General features: G+C 41.1%; 1 protein-coding gene across 2 annotated transcripts in view; it reads left to right on the forward strand.

Annotated features, from left to right (window-relative positions):
• Positions 1-14,309, forward strand: part of LOC148037340 (uncharacterized) — an 84,017-nt gene extending 69,708 nt beyond the window's left edge. For both annotated transcript variants that reach the window (XM_087676246.1, XM_087676247.1), the window contains exons 7-8: positions 13,450-13,635; positions 13,926-14,309. In XM_087676246.1, coding sequence (XP_087532372.1) covers positions 13,450-13,635; positions 13,926-14,006 — 267 coding nt within the window. In that variant the 3' untranslated portion in view covers positions 14,007-14,309. The remainder of the gene's footprint in view (positions 1-13,449; positions 13,636-13,925) is intronic.
• Positions 14,310-16,541: the final 2,232 nt, after the last annotated feature.

Here is a 16,541-nt window from a genome sequence, read left to right on the forward strand (position 1 = left end):
GAGTCCAAGGCATGAGTATCCCTGCCAGCAGTCAGCATGTCATCAACATACAAAACCAAGATAATCAGGCTGCCATCTGTTGCCTTTTTGATATACAAGCAATGATCCACTTGACTTCTATGAAAGCCTTGGGATTGCATGAATGTATCAAACTTATGATACCATTCTCTTGGTGCTTGTTTTAGCCCATACAAACTCCTTTTGAGTTTACATGCCATTTTTTCTTTCCCTTGTTCAACAAACCCTTCAGGCTGCTGCATATAGATGTCTTCATGCAGATCACCATGTAAAAACGCAGTCTTGACATCCATATGTACGAGCTCCATATCCTCAACTGCAACCAAGCCCAAAATGGTTCTTAATGTAGTCATCTTGACTACAGGAGAGAAAATCTCATCAAAATCAATTCCATGCTCCTGCTTGTACTCCTTTGCAACCAATCTTGCTTTGTACTTTGGTGAGGAACAAGAAGTGACCATCTTGTAAACCCATTTGCATGGAAGGGTTTTTTGCCCTTTAGGCAACTGTACCAAGTCCTAAGTGCCATTTTTTTCAAGAGATTCCATCTTTGACAACATGGCTTTATACCATTTCGTGGTGTCCTGTCTGTCCATTGCTTCCTTGAAGCAAGACGGTTCACCATAGTCTGTCAACATGGCATAATCAGCCACATTATTTGCCAGGAACAAATCTGTCAGGTTGTCTAGTAGCCCTAGACGATCTCCTAACCCAACGGTCATTGTTTGCTGGCTGTTCTTGCAAATTTCCATTTTCAGCATGCTGTCCTGACATTTCAGCCTGCAAATCAGCAATTTTTCAGCCGTTTGGAGAGCGGTGGTTGGTTTCTCGCTAAGGCCCTTTGATTGGGTCTTTGTGCAGCCCAAATACCCAACACCGGCACAGCCACATATGAAGCTCGTGTTTCACTTTCTTCGATATTGGGGCTGTTGGCATAACTGGACCATTCGGAATGCTTTTCTTTTTGATTCCGCCAGTAATGTTCAGCGGCATATTGCTAGGCTTAAGGGTCTCTTGTATTGGCAGATAGATCTTCTTCAGCATTCTGACTTACTTTCTCGGGAGGACTTGCGTCCCTGGCATATGGCAATTTCCTCTACATCTTTGCCATGACCTTGTAACTCTTAGAACTAGAACCTTTTCACATGATGGCTTAGTGCCATCATGTATCTTGTAATCAAGTAAACTTGTACTTTTTTTGTAATTAATACAATTACCTTTTACGAGAGAGAGAGAGAGAGAGAGAGAGAGAGAGAGAGAGAGAGAGGCTTTGGTTAGGAGACAACAATATCCTTCTTGGGCATTGGTTTGCAAATGGCTGATCTTCTGTATGCCATTCATACTTAGATGGAGAGGTTCTAGCCCGGTAAAACTATTGATGCTATGGGGAAAGCATTGCAACAATAGTTTTCTCTTACCTGTTTATCATGAGGATAGCATTATGGAATATCAAGGGTGTCTTGTCTGGGAGCAAAGAGTATAAAATGTGGATGATTGTTTTTGCTGGAAGCTGGGATATATTCTATACAATGGAACACAAGCAATACTCAATGGCTGGTTCCATTTATGTATATAAGGATTTTACAGTGTTTTCCAGTAGTAGTGCGCCTTGTAGATCTAGGGTCATGTTGACTGTTCACTCTTCCTTGCAAGCATCTTTGATTTGCAAGGATGCTTGAGATAGATTCATGATTGTAGAGATTATGTATGAGGGTGAGGCTTTGTAAACCACCCATGACCAAACACAACTTGGGATTGTCATTAGCTTTGGGTGGACTTGCAGTGTCTCTCTATGGATCGCCAAGAGATTGTGATGGGAGACTTTAGTGCTTGTGAGTATGCCAAATAGGCAACTTCGCCTCATTTAGTGATGGATGGTTATGAACGCTAGACATGTGATGCTTTGGTAGCCTCCTCATTGAAACAAGATATGTGGTCTTGCCTCCATCCTTCAGAGCTTGGTTTTATCTTTTGTTCATTTCAGCATTTTGGTACTTGAGCTAGATTGGACATGATGTATGGCTGTCTAGTGATTCGTTCCTTTTATTCGTGCTTAATGTGTGGGTGGAGAAACATCATATCCTTTTCGACCATTATTCTTTGGTCCTAGAAATCACCCAAGGGATGCTTTCAAGGCACTACTTGCTCTTTTGCCATTACGATTCAATCAATCTTTCTTGTTGCATGATCAGTTCTTGAGGTACATGCAGCAATTGATTGCTTTGTTTGCTAGATAGGTCCTATCTAAGGGTATGAATGCATGGGTAATTTTTTGGGATAATGCTCGTGCTTTGTTTAGAGCATATGGGATTCAGCAACCATCTTCATTCAAAGCTGAATTACAACATTTGTAATTTTTGCTGGAGCATTTTGTGACTTTGCAATAGGTTGGGGATACGTTTGATGAGTTGACCACTTATTGAGAATGGTTGAAATGTAGAGTCCAAGCTCTTCATGATGAGCAATATGCGAATTATAAATTGTTGGTCTGCTTGGATGCTTTCTATGATAGTGATTGCCAACTCATTAGTTTTTTTCTTGCCTTTGCCAAAAATATGGGCATGAGAATATTGTTTGCTTGTTGGATCCATAGGGTGTTGTGTTCACTAAGCCTTGGTCTATAATACGTATGTGTTTGGAATACTAAAAATCTTTGTTGGGTCCACCATCAATTCTCACTAATTAGGTTTATGTTACTCGTCATTATATTTTAGGCATGGTGCATGACTAGGTAAAGCTTGAATGGGTAGATTTTATGGAGGTAGATATTACTGAGGTAGAGGTGGAGGAGGTGGTGTCCCATCTGCCACATAGAAAATACCTTGGTTGGGATGGCTTGTTGAATGAGCTCTTTTTTGCATATACTGGCTAGCTTAGGGACCCGTTGGCCCGCCGACTTTGTCAGTAAGTTTGGAGATTGGGTTGCATACCTTTAGATTGGAAGATTGTAGTGCTTTATTTGTTATTGAAGATTCCCTGCCCCCAAGCTTTGAAGCAGTGGAGACCCATTTTTGTTATTGGATCCTTGTATAAAATCTTCTCTAAGATCATCGCCATAGATTATAGAAAGTATTCCCGCTATTGATTCACCCGCAATAGTATGGCTTCATCAAGGGCCATAATATCATGCACACTATTCTCTATGTTCAATTGGGGATAGATTATGCCAAAGCCTTTGGATAATAGGTTGCTATGATTTAGTTGGATATTGAAAAGACATTCAATCATACTAGCTAGTCCTTTTGTCTACAACTAATGGCTACCATGGGTTTTGGTCCTAGAATGACCTCTCTTACTGATACCATGAGCACTGATGTAGTGGTGCACATAGTACTAAATGGGGGAGTGACTGATGACATTGATCTTTCTCGCTCCTTGCTCCCTTCGTCAGGGATGCTCCTTTAGTCCATTGTTGTTTGCATTGGTGACACATCTGATGCTCTCTTTGTTGGATAAGTTGGATATTGATGGTGAGATTGTTGGACTGGCTCTTCATAGTGGAGAAAAACTTTTCACCACCTTACTGTTTTGAATCACCTCATTAATATTGAGCAACTTCTCATGCACATTCTAACTGTATGTGGTGTGACCTGTCATAGAATCGCCCTCATTCATGTGAGCATTGGCCAATTCTCTTCATAAGAAGGAGGTATGGGCCTTATTCTTGGCTGCAAACATCTACTCCAGGACAACACAAGCTACATGTGAGGTTTTGCAAGACTAGATGTGAGGTATGATAGTTCTTTTCACTAATAGAACTACTGATGGCAAAGCTTGTGCATTGTGAGAATCCCATCTCTTCTACTCAGGCATAACAACAATAGGGACAGTAGTAGGCTGTCCTTTACCTCTCCCTTTTTGGGGAGGTGTGCCAGCAGCAATTTGTGTGGGTCGAACTTCATCACATGTGTCTTAATCCTAGAGATTCTTGGCCACAAGGAGGTTCCAAATCATGAGACTCTAGAGGGAGTAATTTGTACCATCTGTAATATCCTCACTACGTAGGTAGACTCGGAAAATGCAGTGGGCTAGGACTTAGCTCCTCTTGATCATTGAGTCTTCTTCATTGCAGGAAGTGATGAAAACACAAGTTTGCGTTTGTTTGCTGAAAAGACAGCCTCTTGAACACTTCTATTGAGATCTTCAAGAAATCAGGTTCCCAAACCTTCTCCTGACAAAATGCAGGTCTAGGATGCCCTCTAGGTCTGAAAATGCAGCACTTCTCCTTTTGTTGACGGGATCTCCAACCCACTCCACATACCTGCACTTGTACACTGAAATGCTGCTCCTCTTGTCTGCTGATACTATGTGTAGTCTCTGTCCACCTTTGCAGCAGCCTACTACAGCTTTGTTACCATAACAAAGTGCTGCAATGTGGAAGCAGATGCACAGCTGATCAGAAAATGGAAAACGGGGAGAGAGAGAGAGAGAGAGAGAGAGAGAGAGAGAGAGAGAGTTAGATTAACGTCCTTTAGAGGCCAAAATTGATGTATAGGAACAAATAAGATAGTTCATTCCATTCCACTTTGAGTATTGGTGTCGTGAAGACACATAAAATGAAAAAGGAAAATAAAATTCGATGGGATAAACTCTAAGTTCTTGTGACTCATGAAAGCTTTAATTGTAACGTTAGGCTCCGTTACAAATATAGAGGGTGACAAAATTCATTGTATATTTATTTGTGGGAAAGTGGGGTGTACAACTCCCTAATGGATGCTTTTCCTCGTCGATACACTATCCACTACTCATTTCTTCACGCTTCTTTGACTTTGGCTAATTTTGTTAATCAAATTTTGAGCTAAAGTGGGGTCAAATCAATTGCTATCCACACTTTCGCACCTTGTAGGGCAGGTGTCCACTTCATCATGGCTATCTTCTTTGTCATATCTATGCAGTTGATCTTTGTTTGTGTGTCTTTTGGGATAATGCTAATAGGCTCTCCCAAATATATGAAAGGGACCACCTTGCTTAACTATGCTTGTGGAACATTTATTTCTAGGATGAAATCTTGTTTCAATTTTGGAGCAAGTTTCTCCCTATCCTAGCCCCGAGAAGATCACCAATCTAATTTTTCCTTTATTACTTTCTGTCTTCTTGTTCTTGATTATTGACATAACAACCATAGTTGTCAAGTACGAAAGGTACAATATGGTACGGTACGATAAAATACGGTACTAAATGGTATCTTATGATTTTATAAGGTACAATATGCAAAATAAGATGAATACATGAGGTTGGACCGTGGCCATCACGATTGAATGGGCTGCGGAAAACATGCTACATGCGATACAACTATAGTCTAGTACACACATAGATGATGGATCATGGTCCATCGATGATGCATCATAGTGGCATCATGCATGTGGATACAATGATAGTAGATACAAAAAAGAGAGACCTATGAATCTGTGATGAGGCATCACTATCGTCATCCTCATTATGATCATCAGAACGATCTGAGTGCTCATCAAGAGAGTCTAAAGATAACTCCTCGACATCGGATGATGAGACACATTCATACTTATCCTCACTAATGAGACTATCATCATCATCAAATGATGGCTCCCTAGGTTGCGGCTGTGTAGGAAAGGGGGGGATGTTATCATGAGGTACGAGATGTGAGCTACTAGAGCCTCACCTTACATATGTCTGCAAGCCACTTGAACCAACAGTCAATGTTAGAGGGTGTCGAATGACTATGCCCTTGCGACCACCTACTCGAACTCCTTGCCCACGAGCACATTGACTACGAGTGTCACGAGTATCTGCTGCTATAAGCTCTCTATAGTGCTTTGCAAAAATCTCCTTCTTCTCCTCATCCACCTCGTGATGTACACTTGGAAGAGTGTCGTCCGTCAACTTGAATGTATTAATATTCACCTACACAATGCATATAAGATTGTAAATGTTAAAGTCAATTGTAAAGTACAAACTTCAAAGTTCAAAGTTTAAAACAACAAATTTTAAATTTTATGGTTAAGTGTTTAAACTTTATCTATTTCAGACCCATGCTCATCATAGCTCTCATCATGCGTAAGTTAGTGCGGCAATAGACTAGCCGCTCCAACTATCGTATGCTAAGACGATTGCGAATCTTCATGTGAATGAGAGAACATGCACTCCATTTTCTCTCATATGTACTCGAAGAGCAATCCTAGGTAATGTCTGCAATGCGTATCCAAAGTTTTGCTACCAAAATAAAGGCTTCACAAGTGACTTTCTCCTCCAATAAGTGGGAGAAGCAAAAGCTACATGTCCTCTCTATTCTGCATAGCATCCTAGCTTCTCCAACACTGCATTGTGGTCATCATAGGGACCACACGAGTTAAATAAGGAAGTTGATCCAAACAGAGCTCTCTATCATCTATGTACGAATGTGGCAAAACCATGGATGAGTTTATTCATCTATGCCCATCTCCTCTTTGCTATCTCTAAAACATGTGCATATTGTGTCTCTGTGATCATTGTACAAGCACGTGCCTCTACCAATGTTGTTCTAAAGAAGTAAACGAGAAGGCCCATGGTGGACCCCTTGCAATCACTTATACGTAACACCTTATAAAAGGGAGTCACGACAATGACAACGACATGGAGTTTCTGTCAAAACTGCTCATTAAGGCATTAGTGCTGCATGGCTTTGGCCTTCTCTATCTCATGCTCATTCCACTCATTCCATAGAGTGGACACCACTGTTTGGCGCAAGGCAGACCGCACCTTATAAAGGTGCTCTAGCAATAACCACATGTAAGCTAACCGAGTCGAAGAAGGCTTCTTCAACTCTAGTGTACTATACTCATGATACATTGCAAGCACCTTTATCTTTGTTGTGAGAAGGTGACAATTGATGTAGCTTTGTGGACCATTCTTTTCACCCACTTGAGCTTCCCAATGTGCTCCATAAGCAAGTCCAAACAATGACTTGCACATGGAGTCCAAACAATGACTTGCACTTGAGCTTCCCAATGTCCTCAAGCAAATGGCCCATGTGCCGATAATTGGATGCATTGTCGATAATAACTCATTCGAGGGGTCCACCTACAACCACAATTTACAAATTACAAGTAACAATACTTGGAGGCTAGAGAGAGAGAGAGAGTTGAGCCTTTCAAGTTTCAACTTCCAAGATTTAAGAATGAAGAGAGATGGAGGTCGGGGCCCAGGAGGAAAGAGAGAATTGAGATAGATATTAGAGAGAAATTTGAATGGGGAGATAGATAGTTATGCATAAATTAATCATCATAGTGAAAGAAAGTGAAACAAATTTAAAAGGCAATGTATACCTCAATGATAGCTTGTTGAATGTGGTGGTAGATGAATGCGCCTGTTGTTTTCCTCCCCCTCTTATCAATATCTATGGCCCGCAAAAAGTAAGTGCCGAGTGGACATGAGACAAGTATGTTGATGATGCCCCGTTTCTTACGATCACTGCATGTGTCGGCGCGAATAGAGCAACCATATTTTATCCATGCGGTTCTCATGTCATTGTATGTGACACCGGTCCATCCTTCACATGGACCCACATTGGCAATGGCTTTTACCATCTTCTTCCATTGCTCTTGTTTTAGAACATTGAATGCAAGATTTCACTCAATCATCGTGCATGCAATCTCAATGTCCACAAGTCGATTTCTTTCTCTAAGAAAGACGACCGATCTATGCATATGACCGAGAGAGAGAGAGAGAGAGAGAGAGAGAGAGAGAGAGAGAGGATTGTTTCTCTTGTGCCACATGAGCCTTCACTCTTTGTCTTTTACTGGAGCCAGATGCGGATGTGGAGCTCCCACTACCAATGGTAGAGGCCTTTCCCGCACCGGTTGAAGATATGCCCACATTCGATGCTTTGTCATTACTAGGCATAGGAGTTGGTGCTAATAAGCCAGTTTTTGCTCCTCTTGTGGATCCCCCTTCATCTTGGTGAGAATCTCATCCGTGATGTTTTGAGGGATCTCCTTGCATGGAGCAACTTGCTCCCTAGTCTTGGAAAGATGTTGGAGAAGCCAAATTGCACCACTTGTATAATACTTCCCACAATACTTGCACGTCCAATGGTGGAAGTTGAACTTCTTTGTATCCCTCTCCACATGGATCGCGTGCAAATAGAAGGCCTTGTGCTTCTCATGAGTCATGGTGCTGATGACGGATAGAGAGGCCCGGGGGAGAGTAAGAGAGAGAGGGAGAGTGAGATGCTTGAGTCTTGACTCTTGAAACTTGAAAGTTGAAACAGAGGGAGAGGGTTGGGGCAAAGTTGAAAGAGCAAGAGTGAGAGAGAGGGGATGGAAGATGAGAATGGCAAATGCTTTGATAGGGTGCGGGAATGACGAGATGGGAGATGAGAATGACAAATCACAAATCAATTCAAGATCCAAGAGCGGGGGATTAGAATGGCAAATGCTTGTTGAATTGGTGTGGAAGCATGGAGGAAAGGAGCACCTTTTGTAGATGAGAGAAGGTGAAACAGTCAAAGAGGGGTCAATAGTCAAAGAGGGTTGCTAGCTAGACAGAATCCAAGGAGGGCTTTTGGCGGGGAGTGCATAGTTGGAAAAGGAGCTGAGATGAGGTATCCAAGGCTTCCCACCCCCCAAAAGTGCTACATAGGCGGAACGGGTAGGTGGAAAGTGTAGGTAGAATGCGGGGAGATGTGGCAAACATGGTGGCAAAAAACGGCCCGTTTTTTCATATGAAACCATACGGATGATGTGGTACCATATGGTATGATCAATAGTACTAACTTCCATGATGAAGGCTTTGCTGAGACCTAGAGGAGAAGTTGTCCGAAGAGTTCCCAAGGGGTTCCCCTTCCTCCCCTTGGGTTTGTCTCACAATAACCCTACAGGAGACCAAGGAACTACAAGGTGAGGCGGATGAAGTGAGGGCGCGCGTGGAAGATAGCAAGGTAGAGACGACAATTAGGGAAGGATTAGATAGTCAAGGTGAGGGGCATGTGCAGGTGCATTGAGGGAAGCTTGGGTTTGAGGAGGGGCACGTGGTCTTTAGACTGCTCGTAAGCGCACTTTCATAGCTTTTAATATAACCTCATATCAAAACTGAGTGTTGGTTAGTGTTTGTAGCAACTCTATTTTATTTGGAGATATTTTCCTTACAAGCAAATCAATGGACTTTTCTACACACACACACACACACACACACACACACACACACACATATAAACCTAACCATTCAATGCTGCGATGTCTAATCTTAAATTGGACCAATGGCTTACATGATCAAGGCCAAAAATTCAATTTGTCCAATCAATTTAGTTTAGGTCATTGTTTGCTCCAAAGCAAATCCATAATAGATCTACAAAAGTTTATGTATTTAAGTGTTTCTAGCCCTAGTGGACATCTCATGTTTCTCCATTTGGATTGCTGAGACCTAGAGGGGAAGTTGTCTGAACAATCAAGAAGGGATTTCCCTTCCCCTCGTGGGTTTGTCTTATAGTGATCCTACAAGAGACCAAACAATTGCAAGGTGAGGCAGATGAATTGAGGGCTAGGGCGGGTCAATATAGCAGGGCGGAGGCAAGACAATTAGGGCGGCAAGGGATAGTCAAGGCAAGGGCAAGACATGTGCAAGTGCAATGAGGGCAGGGTGTGTGTGAGAATATATGATAACATGTGTCGACAAGATGGCTTTACCCCACCTTGAAGTTTAGCCATAACACAACAAGCATCTCCATGAAGACTTGAATGTTGCTCTTGAAGCCCGTGGCTCGGGTGATTCTCCGCCTCGCTCATATGCTCATGTGACTTCTACTTTGCAAGATTTACAGGAATCAAATTGGGAACAAGTGCATGTTTGTGAAATCTCTCTTGGAAGAATATGTTGAGGCATAATCATCAAGCTATCCTTGTCTATGCGGAGGAGGAGGTTTTGGATACATGGGTGTGCACTCAAGAGGTTCTTTGTTCTTTTTCAGCCTTTCATGAGTGAGGAGTTATTCTCTTCTTCATAGGCCGGATTCGTGTGCTTGGTAGGATCTTATAGTGGCAGACTTCTCTCCTTCAGGTTGATTGTGTGGAGGAGATTTTCATTGGTCCATGTGGTTTCTATGAGGTTGTGCTTCTACTTCGGCACGGAATTTTCTTCTCACTCAGCAGCCCCTCTTCTTTGATAAACAGTTGGTGCATGTTGTCTCCTAGCATCCAATGGCAGATTTCCAATGTTTGCTCAAGCAGGCATGCCCTATATGGGTGAAAGTGAAGCGTTGCCTGGTTGTTTATTGGGCCCTTCTCAAGGATGCTATGGCTGGAGCAATAGCAACAATAGCATACCCCTAGTCTTTGGATGCTGCCAGTTGAGTCATCTTCATGGGATCGCAAGTATCCAAGTTCTACCTCCCACCTTGCAAATGGGCCTTCCTCCTCACGGGCCAAAGATTAGAGGCCGAATCCCTTTGTGGTGCTAGGAGACTTCTTTGAAGATGGTCTACTGGAGACATTGGCAGTAAAGGCCAAGGCCCATGCGACGAAATCCTGTCAAAACTCTTGATCCTTTGCATTTGTCTAGTACTAGGGTGCCTCTTGCACTCTTATCCTTTTTTATTTACTGAATCCATTGTATCTGGTTCATATATGATGGCCTAGAGCCACCCTGCACTTTGTAATCTAGTTATCCTGTACTTTTTTTTTTGTTTTGGTAATTAATGTATCTACCCATTACGGAAAAGAGAGAGAGAGAGAGAGAGAGAGAGAGAGAGAGAGAGAGAGAGAGAGAGAGAGAGTCTCTCAAGATGAATGCTGAATACTGAACAATCAGGGCAGAATACTGACCACACTTGTAGGCATTAGATACAGTGTACCAGCAGCCAGATCAGAACTGAATTTTGGGCTGATCTGCTGCAAATCATGTCAAGAATAATAAAAGGCCACAAATGCTGTGTCCACCCTGTGCTGAACTGGCTTAATACCCTAATGCTGATAGACTGTGCTTGTAATGCTGTTCAATTGTCCATGAACTGACATGAATAGGAGATGAAGCTCTTAACAAATCCAATCCTCAGGGGGGAGAGAACTTTCTTCATAATGACAGTTCTCTACCCTCACCTGGTGCAAGTATGTGCGAAGCTAACCAACGACACACTGTACTTGGTGAGGGAGGTGTCTCTCCATGTACATCAAGCAAACCACAGAAGCATCAAAGGACAGATAGAGAAGGATGGAGAAGCATCAAGGGACAAAAGCAGCTTGGTAGGTGTAACTCATGTCTTGGCTGTTTGTGGTTGAAGGATGTCAATCTTGATGATCTTCTAGAGCTTCTCTCGATTGAGCTCTAAGAAAGGGCTTAGTGATCTTGTTGAGCTTCTCTCAATTGAGCTCTAGGAATGCGGAGTCTAGGCTATATGCTAGAGGCGGGAGATGATCCAATTGTAGCCCATGTTGTTGAAACCAGTTACCATGTGCTCGTTTGAAATTGTCAGCACACTCTGTCACCTTGTACTGCTAATTTTTTAGATGCCAAGAGCAAGTTTCAGATATGTGTATGGGAAGGTTCCAAAGAAGTCATTGTCTGGAAAATGAGCCTTAGCCGCAATATAGGTAGTGCTCCCATCACTGATTTGACAATCTCATGCGACAATGGTGATTTCATCATGTTCATTTGGGAGATAATCATCACTAGCATGGACAGTGCAAAACACACGTAGATGTGACACAAGCCATAGAAACTTGAAAGAAAGACAAAGGGATAGATATCAGACTTGAGAGTCACCTTACAAGTCCAGAGCGTAAGGGGCTCATCTCCAAGCCTAGGCCCTAGAATCTTCAACTTATTGAGCCAAGCTTCCAATGCAAGGGCTAATGTCCCATAAGATCATCCCACACTATCCTAGAGTGTGTATGGAGCTAGGGTCTATAATCCAGCCTCTCGTCTTCAAGTAGATGTACATATCTTGTAGGAGAGGTATGATATTTGGTAAATGTCTTTTCTATGGTAGGGGTAAAGGTATTTATAGTCATCTGGATTGTACAAAGTTATTCGTTTCCTTTTTCTTATGTAGTTGCAGCTGAATAGATCTGAATCCTCTCTTATCAGATTGTTTGTGACTTCATGAGACAGTTTCTCAGAATCCCCTCAATTCATGGGTCAAAGGGAAACACATGAGACATGGCTTTATTTTGTTGTTTATGAAGTCTAGTTTATTTCATATGTTTCCCACCATTTTGGAAGTGGTTTGAAATAGGGTTCACAAATGATCTATACTAGAGGATCAGAAGCAAGGGGGGATTCTGGGGATCCCATCAATTATGAATAAAAGGATGATATAAAATATGGCTGATGTGGCCATGCTTACCATTCAAAAGTTTGGTGTAGAGAGGTGGAAAAAACTAACCATATTTATGTCTTTTAGGTTATTCACTGTAATTTTGCACTGGCTTTTCTATGGTAGGGGTAAAGGTATTTATAGTCATCTGGATTGTACAAAGTTATTCGTTTCCTTTTTCTTATGTAGTTGCAGCTGAATTGATCTGAATCCTCTCTTATCAGATTGTTTGTGACTTCATGAGACAGTTTCTCAGAATCCCCTCAATTCATGTGTCAAAGGGAAACACATGAGACATGGCTTTATTTTGTTGTTTATGAAGTCTAGTTTATTTCGTATGTTTCCCACCACTTTGGAAGTGGTTTGAAATAGGGTTCACAAATGATCTATACTAGAGGATCAGAAGCAAGGGGGGATTCTGGGGATCCCATCAATTATGAATAAAAGGATGATATAAAATATGGCTGATGTGGCCATGCTTACCATTCAAAAGTTTGGTGTAGAGAGGTGGAAAAAACTAACCATATTTATGTCTTTTAGGTTATTCGCTGTAATTTTGCACTTATTTTGGATACCTGCTTTTAACCTTGGGTCCATGAAGTTGCATGGGAAAATGCCTAGAAACTGTCAAAGGAAAATGCTGGAAGGAAATGAGCATTGTAACTGACTTGTCAAGTGTAGATTTTTGAAAGAGCAAGGGTAGAACCTTGAAGAGGAGTGAATGGTCAGCCTGGATGACAGGAAAACGATAGAGCTAGAGTGGGCTAAGGAGAGAATTTGCATGGTGTGCAGGGTAGAACCTTGAAGAGGAGAGAATGGTCAACCTGGATGACAGGAAATTGATAGAGCTATAGTGGGCCAAGGAGAGAAATTGCATGGCATACAAAGATCACGAGAGACATGAAAGTTCTAAGAGGCCTGCCTCTGCCTTGTACTTGGCAGCGTTCAGCACTTCCTAGATGCAATCATGAAGGTTGGAAGTTGGAGGAGGGTTTTTTCCAAGCTGTGATGGCAACATATTCACAATTTCTTTTCTCTGTGCGCTTTTAACATTTTTCAGTGTCATCTAAGTATTGAACTTTTGATTGGTTTTGGACCATTAGTTGTATGTTGAAATATTATCTTTGTTATTTCAAATCTTCTAATGCTTGTTTTGTTTATATTTATAGAGGATGGTTAAGGATGCTGTGAAACATGCTCCATATTATGAGAAATTTATTGAAGAGCGTGCCGGTCCAGGCATCCTCACTGCCAAAGAAGAAAATGAAGATCTTGAGGAAATCGCTAGCACGTTGCCTCTGAATGTGTCCCCGGAGATAAAATCATTTGTTCAGAGAGGCTTGACCACTTTGAAGGTCCATATTTTTTTCCGCTTCTGATGACTCTGTAGATAGCGTAAATGGATTTTTCTGTGGAAGGACCATCCAAAATACGTGTTTTGAATCTGCAATTTTTCTCTAGATGAACTCTATTAACCTGAGGAGCATCTTTTGAGTTTGATGCACAATCTTGAGAAAATATGAAAAAATCATCCTCAGATGTATATGGCGTGCTGTCTGAAGTATGATTTCGCAAATAAGTCTTTGATTGTTCTTGCAAGCTGTTAGTTTTGGTAATCTTATCACTTTACTATGTTTACTTTCAGAGCAATCCTGGTCTCAACTTTGATGAGAAGCAGTGGATGATGGTCAAAATGGTGGGTGAATTGTCCGAGTATGCCTCATAGTCCAGTTCTCAAATTGTCCATCTCCCTTCCGGCTGATCCAGGTCAGGAGTAAGATGTCTGATTAATGAAATAAATTTGTTCAGGGCTTGAAAGAAAGCATTTCCTGACTTATAAACTCTCTCAATTATTGACTGGTTAGTTTGGTGTTGAGGAAAATAATACAGCTGGAAGTTCATACATCTTTTCGTTCATGTGACATCTGGACAATCTATCATATCTAGACTTTCCTTGAATGGCCGTTTCTCCATGTCACAATTACAGCTATCTTACTGGTTCTTTCATTATTGGTACTGATTTGATCCTTACTGTTGGTCACAATTGAACGAAATGGATGCGACACTATTGTTTTAGAATGGAGAAGGGTGTTCATATGCATGCACTTGCACCTCATGCACACGTGCACCCAGACACACACATAATAAATGGAAAAACAATGTATGAGAAGATCAAATGCAAGAATGCTTGTCTAGGCGAACTGGATAGATATATCTGTCAATGCACCATACCTGAAGGCGATAAGTAAGGTTTGCCACCCATGGTAAAACCAGTCTCATACCCATGGCTAATTTATGTGGGTCTAGTATGACACCAAATTCGCATCCACATGGGCAAGACAATGCGAGTCTTATAGACTAGCCTAGGTCAAAACCATCCAAGTTATTCAAAAACTATGAAGATTTTGCAATTTCCCAAGCTATGGACAGTTGAGGTGGTGTGTGAACGACTTCTCCGCAACTTCAGTTTGCTGGAATTGACTGAATAAAGAGTTTTAAAGAAAGTACAATTCCCAAGCCACGAGCGGAGTAAGGCAATTGACAAACAACTATTATCCATATCCATAGCAATACGAGGCTCCCAGCCCCACGCTAAAACGGTAGAGATGTGTCTTGAGTGAATGGTCTGCAGAACAGTTGGATAAAACAAGTTTCATGTAGTTCACTTGAAGGGAACTTCCAAACAGTTTGAGTTGGAATCTCTTGATTTTGATTGGTCAAGGATGAAGATATATCAAGGAACTCTAGTACAAGCAATATCACACCCACTAGTTGCTACCACTAGTAAGTCTTAGAACCACTTGTAACTAGGCTGTAATAGCAACAACGGAAGTAATTAGAAAATGTAGGACTCAAATAACGATGTATGTATTAGTAGTGACCAATGAATGATAAATGAGAAAACAATATTAGGCAGGTGGAATGGAAGCTTGTGATTGAATTATGAGATTTGGCAAGGGATTAAACACAGAAAATGAAGAAAACATCTGCACATGGCATACAATTGAGCAACAAAGGAGTGTGTGTGTGAGGTTGCACGTATGTAATTCTACTAGCAAAGCAATTGTGTTACTAAAGTTCACTTGAATCAGAAGCTGTGACATAGGTATACTTGATATCCATATGATGGCCTTAAGGTAACAAGTGCTTCACAAAGTCTGCTTCCATGGCATTGATGGCTGATAGGATGTTAAAAGGATCTCCATGTTACATATGAACAACGGACTTGGCAACTATTTGTTTATCTTTGTCAAAAGTGTGTATATAACCAACTGATATCTTGTGTAGTCATGCGATTTGAACAATTAGTGGTACATGTTTAGATATAGCTAGTGATATTCAATTAGATTGACATCACCGCATAATGCAAATTACACTCATGAGATATTGGTTCTCTACCAAATGTGTGTGGTTAGTATAAATGGTTAGAATGCTTGCCTTCAAAAGAGGTTTAAATACTTCGCAATGTATTTCGGACGAGGTCATGTCAAAGCACTAAATGTGATGTAGGTGTTGATCTAGGCTCGACTCCTAGTTGGTGAAATTGGAACAGTTAGTTGTTCACAATTGGATTTGGATCCCTGTGTGGAATTAAAAAAAAAGCTCTCGACTAATAATGGATTGGCTATCAATATTGCTCAATAATTATGTGCCTCTTGTGCTTTAAAGCCTCATGGCTTGGCTTCTAATTATGATGATACATGGTTGGAAAATAAACTTTTTATTTAATGAGATATGATTTGATAATTAAAGTTTTCAAGGAAATGTGTCTCACTTAGAGATGAAGTGTCAAAAATAAATCTCCTTGGTGGGAATTTGAAAGGAATGTATACAATTTAGTAGTAGTTGACATTTTGCATCATCAATAGAAAACCTTGAAAATGGATTTTGGTATGTGAATGTTAGGTCCATAGTGGAAATGATTGCATTGTTGTATTCATGACTCACTCGGAATGCATTCTTGCCTTGCATGTTGTACCTACATATATGTGCACATGCATGTGAGCGTGCACGTGTACATATCTTCAAAGTTTAATATGTCAACCTTTGACAAATTGCCTTCATTCCATATCTTTGAGTTTTTGTATGTCTCTACATTTATATACATAAAATGTCAATAACTTGGATGAGACGAAAAGTATTTTAAGATTTTTCTTCTAATGCAAAAATTTAACCAACCCTTGAAATTTAAGTCTTGATTGCAAGTTAAGCTTGGAGCATTGCCTTATGGAGAGTGGTAAGAGGTTAAGTATGAGAAAAA

This window comes from Lygodium microphyllum, chromosome 4 (assembly GCF_053477565.2).
Source record: "Lygodium microphyllum isolate KBCC chromosome 4, Lygodium_microphyllum_v1.1.10, whole genome shotgun sequence".
NCBI classification, from domain to species: Eukaryota; Viridiplantae; Streptophyta; class Polypodiopsida; order Schizaeales; family Lygodiaceae; genus Lygodium; species Lygodium microphyllum.